The 14258-nt window shown below is 38.8% G+C and overlaps 1 protein-coding gene across 3 annotated transcripts in view; it reads left to right on the top strand.

Annotated features, from left to right (window-relative positions):
• LUC7L2 (LUC7 like 2, pre-mRNA splicing factor) overlaps positions 1-11541 on the top strand; it is a 37095-nt gene extending 25554 nt beyond the window's left edge. For 2 of the 3 annotated variants that reach the window (XM_074161938.1, XM_074161956.1), the window contains 4 exons: positions 2173-2264; positions 3142-3171; positions 4078-4272; positions 10561-11541. In XM_074161938.1, coding sequence (XP_074018039.1) covers positions 2173-2264; positions 3142-3171; positions 4078-4272; positions 10561-10753 — 510 coding nt within the window. In that variant the 3' untranslated portion in view covers positions 10754-11541. The remainder of the gene's footprint in view (positions 1-2172; positions 2265-3141; positions 3172-4077; positions 4273-10560) is intronic. The other variant, XM_074161947.1, reaches the window with a different exon arrangement.
• Positions 11542-14258: the final 2717 nt, after the last annotated feature.

The following is a 14258-nucleotide window of genomic DNA, read 5'->3' as shown; positions in this document are numbered from 1 at the left end:
GGAGTATTTCTTTCTGGGTGTGCGAATTTTTTTCATATTACTTTAAAAGTTGTAATTTCATTAGCCTACAAAACACAAAAAATTCTAATTTAATATCAGTTGTCTGGATAATCTGATAAGAAGACCTCTTTTGCACTGAGGTATATTAAAACACATGTTCAAAGTAATGCATCTTGGGAACAAAGAGTGCGATTCCACTTGTAAAATGGAGAACAGTATTTTGAATGACAATGATGTTGGAACATGTTTAGCAGTGATAGTCAGTCAAATTAACTTTACTTTTAGCCAGTTAATTGACTAAAAGTAATAATGAGACTTTTGAAGCACGAGAACATATAGTGGGCCTTAGTGAGTGACATTTAATTAGGAAAAAATGTTAGTAAGGCTGGTATGAAATCCTCACTTTTGGTACCAATACATAAGGAGGATGATAACACATGATAACACACAAAGATCTACAGAAAGTGAAAGATTAAAACTCAATTTGTTTATTTTATCTGGACAAAGATTGGGAGGTGACTTTCATTCTATAGGTACCAACAAGTAAAGGAGATTTCTTTTTTAAAGAAATTTTTGGAGGCTTTTAAGGTTAACTGACAATAGATTAAGTAAGTTCTGACAACTTAAGGCTGTAGCTATCCAAAATCAGAATACTAAAAGATGTGTAGACTTCAAGTTACCTTGAAGTCAGGTTAGATATTAAAGTAATTGTTACAGAGAGGTTGCATGTTCTTTATAGCTTGAAGATTTGAAATCCAGTTGGAATATTGTCCTAAACAGTACTGTCTTCACTAGAAATTGTGTACTAGAAGAAAGATTTACTGGAATTATGTTCTAGACTTTTGGTATTCAAGAGGTTGGATTTGGACATGGATACCACTTATGATCTTAATATACAAATTACAGAGTTCAAGGCTCAATTAAGTATTTAACTGTAGAAATCAGTAAAGGCAATAGCTAAATGACTTGTAGCCCTAAAAGCAGAAAATGCTGCTACTGAGTTTGAGTAAATTGGTTTGGTTTATATTTCATAATATTCCAGCTGTCTTGCATGCATACTGTGACTTACCCTTTGGAAAGCCCAACTCTTTCCGTTGACTGTATTGGCAACTTAGGCTCCTAAATATAGCTGCTGTAACTTAATCCTTAAATGCCTGGAGTAGATCATGTGAGCTTCCTCTCATCTCTCCATGAAATTATGCAAAGAATCACTTGAACAAGAAACTTTGCTTGTAGTTAAATTACTGATACTGTACGAGGAAGTATAGATATAATATGACATAAAGGGTTGAAATAACTGATCATTTACACCATTTGCAAAAAAAATGCATGGATAATTACTTCACATTCCCAAAGCATCAATAAAATAATCTTTTGAAGTACTTCGCTAACAAAAAAAGAAAACAATAACTATCCCCTCCTTCCTCAGAGCTCTCCTCAGAGATCTAATCAAGATGCTGCTGGGGCAATTCCACATCTCAGAAGAAGGTCTTTACAAAGAGTTGAATTTCTTGCATCATGTCCAGAAGGTGGCAAGACTTGGGTTTGGCCAGATCTCCAGTTGTGAGTTCCACATCTGAGGGCCCTCTACTGAGCGTGCCTTGTCCCCAGTAGTAGTGAGTTCAACCTGGGGACTATCAGCTGAAGCATCCTCTCTAATTATATGTCTCATGTTCACAACACAGAAACAAGTAGCCTCAAAACTAGGTATCAGCCCAACCAAGTCCTTTAAGACTTAAGGATTTTTTTATGTCACAGCGTAGCTGAAGGAGTTAATAAAACAATTAACTGTCCCAGTTCTGATTCTTTTCTGCCGTTCCCCAGTGGCCAAAATATGAAAGGATTGGCATGGAAACTCTCAAGTTAAAGGCATAACTTATTGCTCTAAATTCCTCTTTGTGGAAAACTTAACATATCTCCACGTATTTCAGGTCTTCGTGTAACACCTATCTATTTGCTGCAGCTCTTCTGCAATAATTTGTGTTTCTTGGAGAAAAATAAATAAATAACAGTATATATACACTGAGGAAGAGAGAGGGAATAATATACACAAGGGAAAGGGAATATACATGAGGGAAAGAACTGAATATTAACTGTCTAGGTTATCTTTATAGCACCTTCATTTGAGAAATTTTGAAATGTAACTTAATGAATATATTCCTTTGCTTTTAGAGGATTGTGGCTGATAAGCAGGAGAAACGGAATCAGGAACGTCTGAAACGTAGAGAGGAGAGGGAAAGAGAAGAAAGGGAGAAACTAAGGAGGTAGGCATCTATTTCAATTGCATATACATAATGACATATTTAAATTCAATAGGAAAACTATGATGTAGTTCATACACGTTTCTGAATCTCCAGAATCAAAGTAGTCTGTATTCCTTGGAAACTTAAAAGAATTGAGAGCAAATTTCATGTCTAACTTTTAAAACCTGAATTGTTTTCATAGCCTTTTTAAAAACTACAGATAGAAGTGTCTCTACATATTTGTATAAGTGGCCTTTAAATTAGATAATTTTCAGTGTGTACCTTGTTTTGAGACCTGACAGATCTAAGCTTACACACATTTGAGTTTCTAACATCTGTTAAACCTTCAATATTTTCTTTATAGGTGTTAGAAATTTTCCTTAGTAGTTGAACGTATGACTGAGGAACATAATTCCCTGTTCTTCTATGAAATAGTTGCTTCCAGGCCTCGTGGAGCTAGAGTGGAATGGAATTGAACTACAGTTCTCTGGACGTGTCAGCTCCAGAGGTTAACAGTGTAAACTTTGAAATCTGTTGTGGTGTGATAATACCAGTCTGACAAGAAGTAAGGGAGTACTGACTTGAACTGCAAGCTTTTTCTGTGGGAGCATTGGGAATAAAAAGCTGACTAGATATTTTTTTGGGGTTGTAGTGTAGTGGGCTCAAAAATGAACAAAAAAACCCCAACAAACACAAAACAGTTGTCAGAGGAATGTGTTTCCTGGTAAATATTTTTACAAAGATGTTAACATCACATAAAAGGCCTTTAAATAATTGCTAGTAAAATGAGAAATAAAGTAACAGGTTAACTAGCTTGGTTTATTATTACTAAAGTATACTTTATTTCATAATAAGATTCTGTAAGAAAAACTGATTTACCATTTTCCATTTGTTTCAGGTCCAGATCCCACAGCAAGCATACCAAAAGGTATATAACTCTGCAGACAAGGAATATCATCCATGAAGCCAGCGTTTTACAAGCTAGAACATTCTAAGTTTGTCTAGCACTATTAGTTTAAGATGTCCATCTTTACAGACGAAGTATTCTGTTACATAGTCAACCGTGTGTTTATACAGTATTTATCACTATGTATATGTGTGCATCTATTTTGTGGCTACTATAATGCAACTTTTTGTCCCAAAAATGGTTAGAACACACAGCATTGCTCTTTCTTCAAAACAGAAATTTGTGATTAATACCTGTGGGTGAAAACCCATGTTTTTAAAATCCTAAGCACCAGATTAACTCTCAACACTACATGACCCATCAATAGTACAAGTTTTCTTCCTAGCCTACACAGTTTGAAGGTCACCAGTGAGGTATCATTGCAAAGTGACTGGGAGGGAAAAGGGGGGGGGAAGAAAGAAAATAATGAATTTGTATGGTGCTTAGAACCTTCCAGACAAGTTTTAGGAAGGATATAGTCCTGTTTTTGCAGAACATCATAATATGTACGTTCTGGCAGATGATCCCTATCATTGCATTGTGAAGTTCCACAACTTCGCCTGATAAAGATTTCAAAATTTAAAAAAGTAATTTTTTTCCCCGTATTTTAATTCCTTTCAGAAGCCTGAATTGGCTATGCTGTAACCATACATACAGTCGTGAATTAACTATAAAATTGTCTGTATTAGTTACAAAGGAGTTTGTAGGATTTCTAATGCTGCTTTCCCCCCTCTGTTTGCCTATCACAGGACAATGCAATAGCTCTGAACACTACAGACCATTCTCTGTGCAATAAACTTCCGTATGCATAGAGTGTGTAATATTCAAAGACGCTGACAGAGTAGCTAGGTGAATGCAGTGTCTGGTTTGAGTCCTTTCTGTTCCTAGATCTAGGTCCCGAGATCGCCGCAGACATCGGTCTCGCTCGGCCTCCCGGGAACGGAAGAGAAGAACTCGCTCCAAATCCCGTGAGAAACGCCATCGTCACAGGTCTCGTTCTAACAGCCGCAGCCGGAGTCGCAGCCATCATAGGAGCAGGCATAGTTCCAGGGAGAGAAGCCGAGAACGCAGCTCCAAAAAGAGGTAAATGTTGGCCTAGAAATAAATGGCTTTTCCTTGATGCATGATGAGAGTTTTCACACTCAATTAAATTTACATTTATCGCTTGGTAATTGTTGTGGCTTAACCCCAGCCGGCAACTAGGACCGTGCAGCTGCTCGCCCCCCTCGCCGTTCGGCAGAATGGGGAGAGGATCAGAAGAGTAAAAGTGAGAAAACTTGTGGGTTGAGATAAGACAGTTTAATAGATCGAGCAAACGCTGCACACGCAAGCAAAGCAAAACAAGGAATTCATTCGCTACTTCCCATCAGCACGCAGGCATTCAGTCATCTCCAGGAAAGCAGGGCTCCATCACGTGTAACAGTTACTTGGTAAGACAAATGCCATCACTCCTAATGTGTGTGTGTGTGTGTCCCCTTCCTCCTTCTTCTCCTAGCTTTATATACTGAGCATGACGTCATATGACATGGAATATCCCTTTGGTCAGTTGGGGTCAGCTGTCCTGGCTGTGTACCCTCCCAACTTCTTGTGCACCTCCAGCCTGCTTGCTGGTGGGGTGGGGTGAGGAGCAGAAAAGGCCTTGATTGCTTAGCAGCAACCAAAACCACCAGTGTGCTATCACACTATTCCCATCCGAAATCCCAAAAATTAACTGTATTCTAACTGAAACATGACAGTAATTTAAACACATTGAGACTGTCTCAGATTGCGGTTACACCTTTATCATATTTATGATTTGACACACAGTAATGATATATATATATTTTTTTAATAACAATAATAGGGTTATATATTATTTCTGTTTTGGAAGAATGATAAAAGGTATAGGTGTCAAGATGATAATACTACCATCTTCCTGCAGTGTAGAAAGTGAAACAGTTGACCTCCATTTGAACCCAGGGATACCAGCAGTCTGTCTTACTGTCATCCATTTGTTTTTTCCCTTGGGCTCTTATTCTCAGCTCTGGAGCCCATCTGTTTTGTACTGTACCAGATAAAAACAAGTTTAGATACGCCTGAAAATAAACTTGTTGCATTGCATCTGAAGATGTTGCTTTGCAAGAAAAGTGGCCTAACCCCTCATTGAAGGGTTACCACGGAAAGCAGTCTGGGGTTGTTGCTTTTGAAGTCTGACTCAGTTGCTTTCTGCTCCTGAGGATTTGCTGGCTTATTTTAGCTGAGTGAGGTAAGCATAATTTGGAAGAGTGTTGGAATTGCACGACGAGGCATCTGGTAGGGAGGTCTGCTCATAACCAGGATTCCTTCCTTGTGTAGGTCAGCCACCATGGCATAGATTTGAGTGCAGTACAGTATAGAGGGTGCCCAGTCTTAAAACCCTGACAGACTGTTGACTTGCAAGAAGAGGAAAGATCTGGTTTTGAAATGGCCACATATGCAGGGTTTATAATTCAAATTATTTTAGGAGTTAAATCGCCAAGTATGGAGAAATGTGTTGAATGTGTTTGAGTATCTCATGGGCTCTGTGCCCTAAAAATGAGCCATTTTTCATCCTGGAGCAGGTAAGTGACTGTAGCTGCATTGTGCTCTGTAAGAGAGCAGATAAGACAGAGTTGGTCCAAGTCTTTTTTTTTTTTTTTTTTTCCCCTTCTTTTTGTTGCAGATGGATAAAACTTAAATGTCCATCACTACAGTTGATATAATTAGTTGTGTTTGGTATTTAAAATTCTTCAGGGTGTTCTTTAGTGTCCTAAAGTCAATGTTTCAGACTCTGCAATTTCGATCTTGATTGTAGCCTGTCATCACAGTTATCCTAAAGAGCCTACCTCTTCAAGGCATTCGCAATGGCAGAATAGCAGATCTTCAAACCTGTAGATTTCCAGTCTTAAAAGTGGACGTTTTCCTTTGAGTCAGCACATTTTTTTTAATTTGGATGAACCAATGTATAGAGCATATGCTCAAATTGCCTTTAATTCTTCAACTTTGAAGTCCAGCCTTGCAAGATTCAATTTCAGTCCTTCAAAGGAAACTAGGCTGATTGTTTCAGGATTCTCATTGTAGTTGTTCAAACTCTCCAATATGATATGCATAATGCAAATGATGCATTTTATTCTATATGTTGGCAGAAAAATATTTAAGAGCAAGGAAATGGTGTGGACCATTGGTGCTATCCATGTAACAATAAACCTATCAGTCACAGCTGTAAAAGGTGAATTGAAAAAGCACAAGGTGATTTAAAGATGAAGTCAGTGTCCTTTTGCAAGTTGCTGTCAAAGGATAAGCCCTTCAAACTTTGTTTTGTGTGAATGAGTTAAAAAATACAATGTAATTCAGGGCACAAGATTTCAACCTTACAATATTCAATACTGGAAATATTTCTCCAGATGTCAGTTCTTGCCCTGAAGGAATGAGACACACCTGTGTTGGAAGACTCCTTTGTACAAATAAGAGTTTTGCATTACTGATAACTTGAGGGGAAAAATGCTGTGACATCATTAGCAGCTCATACCTCTTATTTTCTCTGAGGTTGAGCAAAATTTTTGCTCTTAAAGTATGTATATTATGTTTTCAAGAGTAAAGAATCTTCACAACTATGACCTTGCTTCACTGGGAGCAGGATAGCTATTGAACTCTTATAAAGGAGGCTGGATACCTCCTCTTTAGAGATGCCCTTCTAGCCATTAGAGCTGCTTTTCACATGAATGTGGGAGAAGTCTTTCTGTTGAATACGATGCCACTGTTGATGCCAGAAAATAAACCTGAACTTGCAGACTGAAAGGTATTATATTTCCTTGTCTCCTAAGAACTCTTTCTATTCCAGGGAAGTATTTGAGATTTTTTGAATTCTTTTTTTTTGAGGAATTTCTTAAAATGCAGGAAGGAGTTGGTAGCCCTTTGGTTTTGAGTAACCAAGTAAGTTCAGATTTGGGGAATGTGGTGCTTTTGCCAAATGCTTGCAGAATAGCAAAGTGTGACACCGGAAGCAGCAGAAAGACAACTGAAAGCTGCAGCAGTGGCAGCACATAGTGCCACTTAAGAGAAGTGTAGAGTTGTGGTTGCTGCGTGGGAAGAGTTGCATCATTTTATGTTAACCTAAAGCCTTCAGTGTGATTTTTGCGCTTAGCTTAAGTATCATAAAACACTTATTGTAGGCTGCTGAATCTTGCTGTAAAAGCTATTTATGTGTCTGGGTGGTTCAACATGCAAGCATACTAAACAATTAGACTACTTACTGGAGAAAGTTTTGATGTTCTTCTCCTGGAAGTCATGTTCCCATTTTGTTCTGTATAACATTATAACAGGCAACTACGTGCTGGGTATTACTGTTGCAGCAAACTATGCAGTTCTTTCTGGTTTTCCTGTCCACTTTTCTTCAGAAAGTATTTTCTGAGGAGCCTTTCACATAAAATGAAAAGCTGCTATCTCTCAGATACAATAAACATCTCTCTACTTTCAGAATTAAGAAGTATGCTATATCTTGGGAAATTCTACAAATATATAAATTGGTCTGACATGGGTTTTCTTTAATCTATATCATCGTTTACCCTATGAAGAGGTGGATAGATTTAAATCTCTTAATGACTAGGATCTTGCTTCAAATTTAGTAATATAAGGAGTGGACCTCCCCACTCTGGGCACAACTGAACGTGTATCGAGTATGTGGCGATAGTAGTCTCTAAGATAATGGGAACCCATCTGGTAATAACAGCGATGTGCTGAAGGTAATAGGTCTACCCAGGCTTGAATTACTGTCTTATCAAGAGCAGGTCTAAATATGAAGTCCTACTTTTCCTCGCTATTGGCTGTAAGTTCCAAATAACTAAAATGATTAATTTCATTAGAGACAAAATATATAATTTGTGCTTCTTGAGTTGCAATGAGGAAGTGAATATTTGCAGTTTGATCTTACCATTGAGTACAATCATGACAGCAGACCCAAACGTGGGTGAATTGAGAGATGGTTGTGTCAGTATCCTTGAGCCCACTTGGAAGAATTCATGTGACAAGGGCTAACATACTCCCATACAGACGTTGTATGGACAAAGAGAGTACCTTAAGTCATAGGGTGGGGCTTCATTTCACCTGGCTTTAGATGACTAGGTCAGATGTAAATCTCGTGAGTCTCATTACAGACTTATTTGTCATAATTTTGTGTCTATTTTAAGATGAGACAAATCATGCCTTAAAGTGTCTGTTTCTTCTGCTGACTGTTAAGGAAATCTGGCTGATTAGCTTAGATGTTTACACTGCAGACATTTAAAGCTGTGTGAGATAGATCCCACTCTTAGAATTTTTTTTTTTAAATATCCTTCAGATCCTGGTTGACAACAGAATATTCTAGCCCTATGCTAATTCTCTGCTGTGACAGGGAAGTACAGACTTAATTTTCTTTTTTTTTTTTTTTTTTTTTTTTTTTTTTTTTTTTTCCTGAGGAGGAGAAAGCCTGGGGGGAGGAGGGGAGCACAGGCCCATTTAGTTAAACATCTTACCCCTTGGAAGGTTTGAAACTGTAACTACATCTTTCTCTGCTTTCTTAGATCTGACTGCTCTGGGATTTTCCCAGACTGCCAAAGCTGCCCTAGGATTTTTGTCCAAGGCTACTTATGGGGTTTTTTGTCCTCAGACCCAGTGCAGGCATCCACAGATACTGTCTTGGAACCATTATCACATATTATAACACAATTCATAGTTGGTGAACATGACAGTGTGGGTGCTGCCCTCATATCTGGTGAAGAGAGTGATTTCTGCTGAAGAATCCACTCGATCAGTTAGGAAGTAAAGCTTTCTGAGCGTTCTAGAAAATGCTAGTCTAGTAGAGGTTCTGATTCTAAAGGCTATACCTTGCTCTTCAGAAAGGCAAAAATGGTATTTAGGTTCTAAGTCTTCTGGTAGTATTACTGCTTGCTAAGGCAATTGTATAAGTTTTCACATCACTATGCTGTGATTAATTAAAGCTGGTCTTCCATCTTGTTGCTGATTAGAGACTCAGCTGTAGAGAGATGGGACAGCTGGACGAATGCATCTTATATTTCTCCAAAAATGCATTGAATGAAAAGCCAAGGCTGAGGGTGGCATCACGTCGTATCTGTTTGCCTATTCTAGGATTAATTGCTAGAGTTGGCCGGAGTCAACCAGTTTGGAAGTATCATTACTTCTGCAGAGCACTTGCAGTGCAAAATACTTGTGAAACAGCTGTACTAACTCCGGTATCAACTTCTTATTTGGCATGTAGCTCTTCTTATTTGACATGTAGTTTATGGAATAGGAGTAGTGCCTGTGGATCTCGGTGTTCGCAAATACTAAGTCTTGCAAAACACCACATTGTAGGGAAAATAATCTTTCCAGCTGAGAAACTAAAATGAAAGGTCACTTCTTTGTAAACTTAGAAAAGGAAATGAGTGCGGGAGCATTACGTAGACTTTAGTTTTGAAGCTTTGAGGTTGTGACAGTAGCTTTCTGTAGGTGGAGAAAGTACAGCCTCGCTGTCCAGTACACCAGATCTTTTTTGACCAACAAATTAGTGTCTAGCATTGTAGCATGCTATTAAGACTTTGCTGTGAAAGTATATGTTAGAATCTTTATGATTGCAATACATCTTAAAATGAAAATGCAATGTTTTTCAACAACAGGTTTAGCTGCACTCTGTGAGGAAATATAGAGGAGGATGCCTAATGCAGGTTTTTTTCCTAGTACAAGTAGCTCATCTAATTTAAAACTATGTGGACTGTTTAACAGAACAGCTCTCTTCTCGCTCCATTGTAAAGGTTCTGGAAATGCTTATTATCAGAGTAAAATATATAAAAATAACACCACACCAACATTGTAAAACTACTCAAGGAATAATTCTTCTAACAAAACCTAATTGTAGCACAGATTCCAGATTTGTTTTATATTTGTTACGTAATAGCCTCATTCCAAAATTATGCAAATTAATTTCCCCCTGCTTTTAATCAAACTCCCATTTTAAAAAAATAATATTCTAAGTTTGTAATTTACATATCTGAGGCTAGACAATCTTCTCAAACTAGAGACTACAGATGAGAAATTTCAATTAAGCTTCTGTTAAAGCAAGTTTGAGGGCGGAGGTTGAAAATAAGAGATTTAGTGAAGCACATTGACCTTAATCTGGGCTCTGTAATAAATGTAGACTAAATTCTGCCTCTATCAATATTTGTCTTTTAAAATTGGAAATAGGGAAGGGAGAAGAGTAGAATCAATTCTGATGTCTTCTCATAGACTTCTATTTGTATAAGTCTAAAGTTGGTTTGGAAAAAGAAGAAAAATATAAAATGAAAATGCAGTTTGATAGCTACAGATTCATGATTAACTTGATTTCTCAAATTCACTTTCCAGATCCTCAAAAGAAAGATCTTCCAGAGACAAAGAACGTTCAAGAGATCGTGATAGAACATCACGTGACAAGGATAGAAGCTCAAGAGAGAGGTCTCCGCGAGATTTCAAAGACAGGAAACGCTCTTACGAAAGTGCTAATGGCCGGTCGGAAGACCCGAGGAGCTCGGAAGAGCGTGAAGCAGGGGAGATATAACTGGCTGTATATTCACCCGATCTCTAGCTTCCTATGGAGTTGCATACTATGGTTTAGTTTACAGTTGTTCAAAGGGACACCAGTGAGCAGTTTCAGACACTGATCCAACTAGGGTAGATGTACAGTATATTAAAAGTGGTTATAACCAAGTCAGAATTAAACCCCGTTAATTAATGATGCCTAAAGCTGGGTCCTGGACTTCCACCAAGTTGTAAAACTTTTCTGAAAGATTTCTCTTTATTCAGGACAACAGTTTTATGTACCAAGATGCAGATCTCGATGTTTTTAATCTCCTTTCCAATACAAGTTAGTGAACAAATTCTATTGTGCTACTTGCCTTGGGTGCTTTTGAACCTTTATAAATTCTCCAATTCTGCTCCAGTCAAAACAGCAGCATTGAAAGGTGGTATTTCGGGGGGGGTTTGTTTGCTCTTTTTTTTTTTTTTTTTTTGTAAGAGGGTGGGTGGATGGATATTAACTTTTACTCTAAGGTTACGTTCCCAGTGACTTTTTTTTGTTTGGGAACCTAGGAGTTGATTACAATGGGAGCATTTAGACAGGAATGTGTGCTGGAGAAAGCGGAAATGTCTTTTTACAGTGCCTATTTAGACTTGGAAATTGAACAGCTGTTGCATTACATCTTTTTTATTTCTACTTAAATTTTGAAATCAAAGCCAGTCCCATATCTGTACCATTTGATTGGTATGTGTTCAATATATTTGTTTTTTCCATAAGGACTCTTTCTGCTTTTTCTTGTGGGGTGTAAACGGCACATCCTTAATTGTATTAAAAACAAACAAAAAACCAGCAACAACAAGCAAAAATTAAGAACAAAAAAATAAAAAAAAAATAAAAAAGGAAAACACATTGTCCAATAACTTAACAAGGATATACTGGTCTCTTAAGGTGGTTACTTAGCAGTTCAGTCATTTAAAAACTAACATTTGGTTATTAGAGTTTTTAACATGCAGGTGCACTCTAGGAAAAGCAGTAATTCTGATTACAGTCCTGACCGTGCTAAGATCTTCAGAGGCAAAAACCTGAAGAATCGTAGTGATCATGGCACAACCACAAACTCCTCAATGACTTCAATTTCAAAAAGCAGTATTTAATTTGGGTGCAAGCTGCCTTTACAGAAAGGGGATGCTGTCGATTCTGTCTGATTGGAAGTGCATTTGGGGCATATAAATTATTCAGATATGTCCTACCCCCACACAGCAGAATTTAGAGACTGGTAAGTTCTCCTTGAGATAAGCATCACAGTTAAGTACCTCAGTGGTGCCAAGAGCAGTGTTTCTAGTGATTTATCGGCATTTTCAGCAGGTTCTGCAGACTCTCCTCTGTATTTCCCTAGTCCAAGTACCTCTCTAGGCCTGCTAATCATGGGTGTATAATATCACTATAAATGCACTACGCGCATTTTTCCTCAGTGTCTTTTCTGCAACTTCTTCAGTATGGTCAGAACAGAACCTTTACATCTCAGCAAGGAGTTGTGTCCCACAGGACACACACCCTCCGCTTTCAATTCATGTTGTTTAAAGCTCCTAAAAAAAAATAAAATAATAATACAGTAATAGTGATGGCTAACTACTTAAACACTTTTTATTTACCCATTTGAAATCTGAACGTGAGTTTCCTTCCTGGGAATGCTTCATGGTTTCCTGTGTGGCCCGGCTGTCTGATAAATGTAAGTAACCAGCGTTTGTCCCTCTGGTATGAGCACGCTGTAAAAGTGCTTGCTATTGTCACACCTTTGTTAATGGAATTCTAGTGGTGTGACAAAAGGTGAACAGTCATTTCTAGATGCATCTCGCGTAGCAGAATTGCCAGTGAGTGGATTGCTAACTCCTTTGGAATTCTTTTCTGGAATAAAAGTATTCCAGAAATACTGAGGACCTGTCTCCCCCTGCAGCCAGTAACTAGAAATTTTGAATTGTAAAAGAGGAGAGGGGTGGGAATTTTTTGCTGTGGCAAAATACTGCTTGGGCTCCTTACTAGCAAATTCTGGATAATATGCCATTCATTTTACAAGTGGCTTTTAAATTTAATTATGAAAGGGTGATTAGATTTTGAGCCTTTCCTTATTTATAGGTTTTCATGGGGTGGTGAGCTTCATAGTATCCAAGTACCACACCAGTGTTAAACAGAGAGAAGGTAAGTCTTACCTCTGGTATCCTGATAAAATAATCCGAATTATATCTTGAAATACATGTCTCGCATCTGAAATAAGGACTGGAGTGCGGTCAGGAAGAGAACTGAGTTAAGGCATTTGGTGAAACACGCTTCTGATGCAAGAGATTGGGAGCATCTATCGGTAAGGGAGACTACTTTATTAGTTGTGCCTGAGTAGGTAAGGGTCTTCTACCCTGCCATCAGAACCAAGCTACCTTTATTTCCAGGAGGGTGAAATTCATCACCTCTGTGTTTCCTGCTGGACACCTGAAGAGTGGTATTGACTGACGTTAGTTTGCATGGTCAAAATGACTATAAAAGGGATCTGGGGAAAATAAATCTCTGTCCATCTCTGCTGCATCTCATAAGGGAATGAGCTTTAACGCTAACCAAACAGTTTGGGCTTCACTACTTGTGGTCTTTAATTTTCCCAGTCTTCAGTAAACAGTTCAGCAGTTAAATCTGACTTCTGGTCTAGAACCAGATCAGAAATACGGTGGTGAGATCATTCAGCAGATCAAGCCATTCAACCCATTAGCCCGGGTCAAGTACGTCCTTACAGGGGGGTGCACGACCTTCACAATCACACTTCAGTGTCATCCCTCTGCACTCTACTCGAAACTTCCCACACAGAGCCTATTTGCCCAGGTTTTCTCCCTTGGATTGCTTCTTCAGCCACTGATTTTTAGGAGATTGAGAGAGCCAGAGGCGAGGTGTTCGACCTGCGGGAAATCTGGAGAGGGGGTGGTGGTGCTGTGCAGTGAGGTGTCTGCAGCGTAGGGATCTGTACTGCAACAGATTCTTTGCTAAGAGATCTCGCAGGCCTGCAGGTCCTTGGGAGGGCCTGAGCGCTGAGAGTGCTCAAAGCCATTCCTATTCCAGGAAAATATCTTCCCTCTCCTGGAAAGAGGCTTTACTGCAGCCTGGGAAGGGAATGGAGCTCCTGAGGAAACCTAAGGATGCTCTAGCTAAGCACCTTTTTGAAATTTTGCTGATGCAGGTGTAGCTCCATAGCAATTTTTGTCAGACTGGGGATTGGGGGAAAACAGTTGATTATTTCAATTATTTAAAGTGTTTGAAATGCAGTGAGCCTGCAGGCGTTATTCCTGTATCTCAGAAAGCTCTCACTCTGGATTAGCCAGGGGAGTGTAGAGCAGAAGAACATTAAAATGGTGAGCAGCTAGGGGATGGCACATCACCAGAAAGGGGGTCCTTTCCTGAGCTATACGTGGGTTGCTTTTCCTGCTGGAGCAGCAGGGAGAAAATAGGTGGAGCAACCCCCTAAGTCAATACAAATGGATGATTGTGCAAACCTTAAATAGCCTCTGGGCAG

Source organism: Numenius arquata, chromosome 2 (genome assembly GCF_964106895.1).
Source record: "Numenius arquata chromosome 2, bNumArq3.hap1.1, whole genome shotgun sequence".
In the NCBI taxonomy this organism is placed as follows: Eukaryota; Metazoa; Chordata; class Aves; order Charadriiformes; family Scolopacidae; genus Numenius; species Numenius arquata.
Note: the sequence above shows the minus strand (reverse complement) of the source record. Positions and strands in the feature narration are given on the sequence as shown.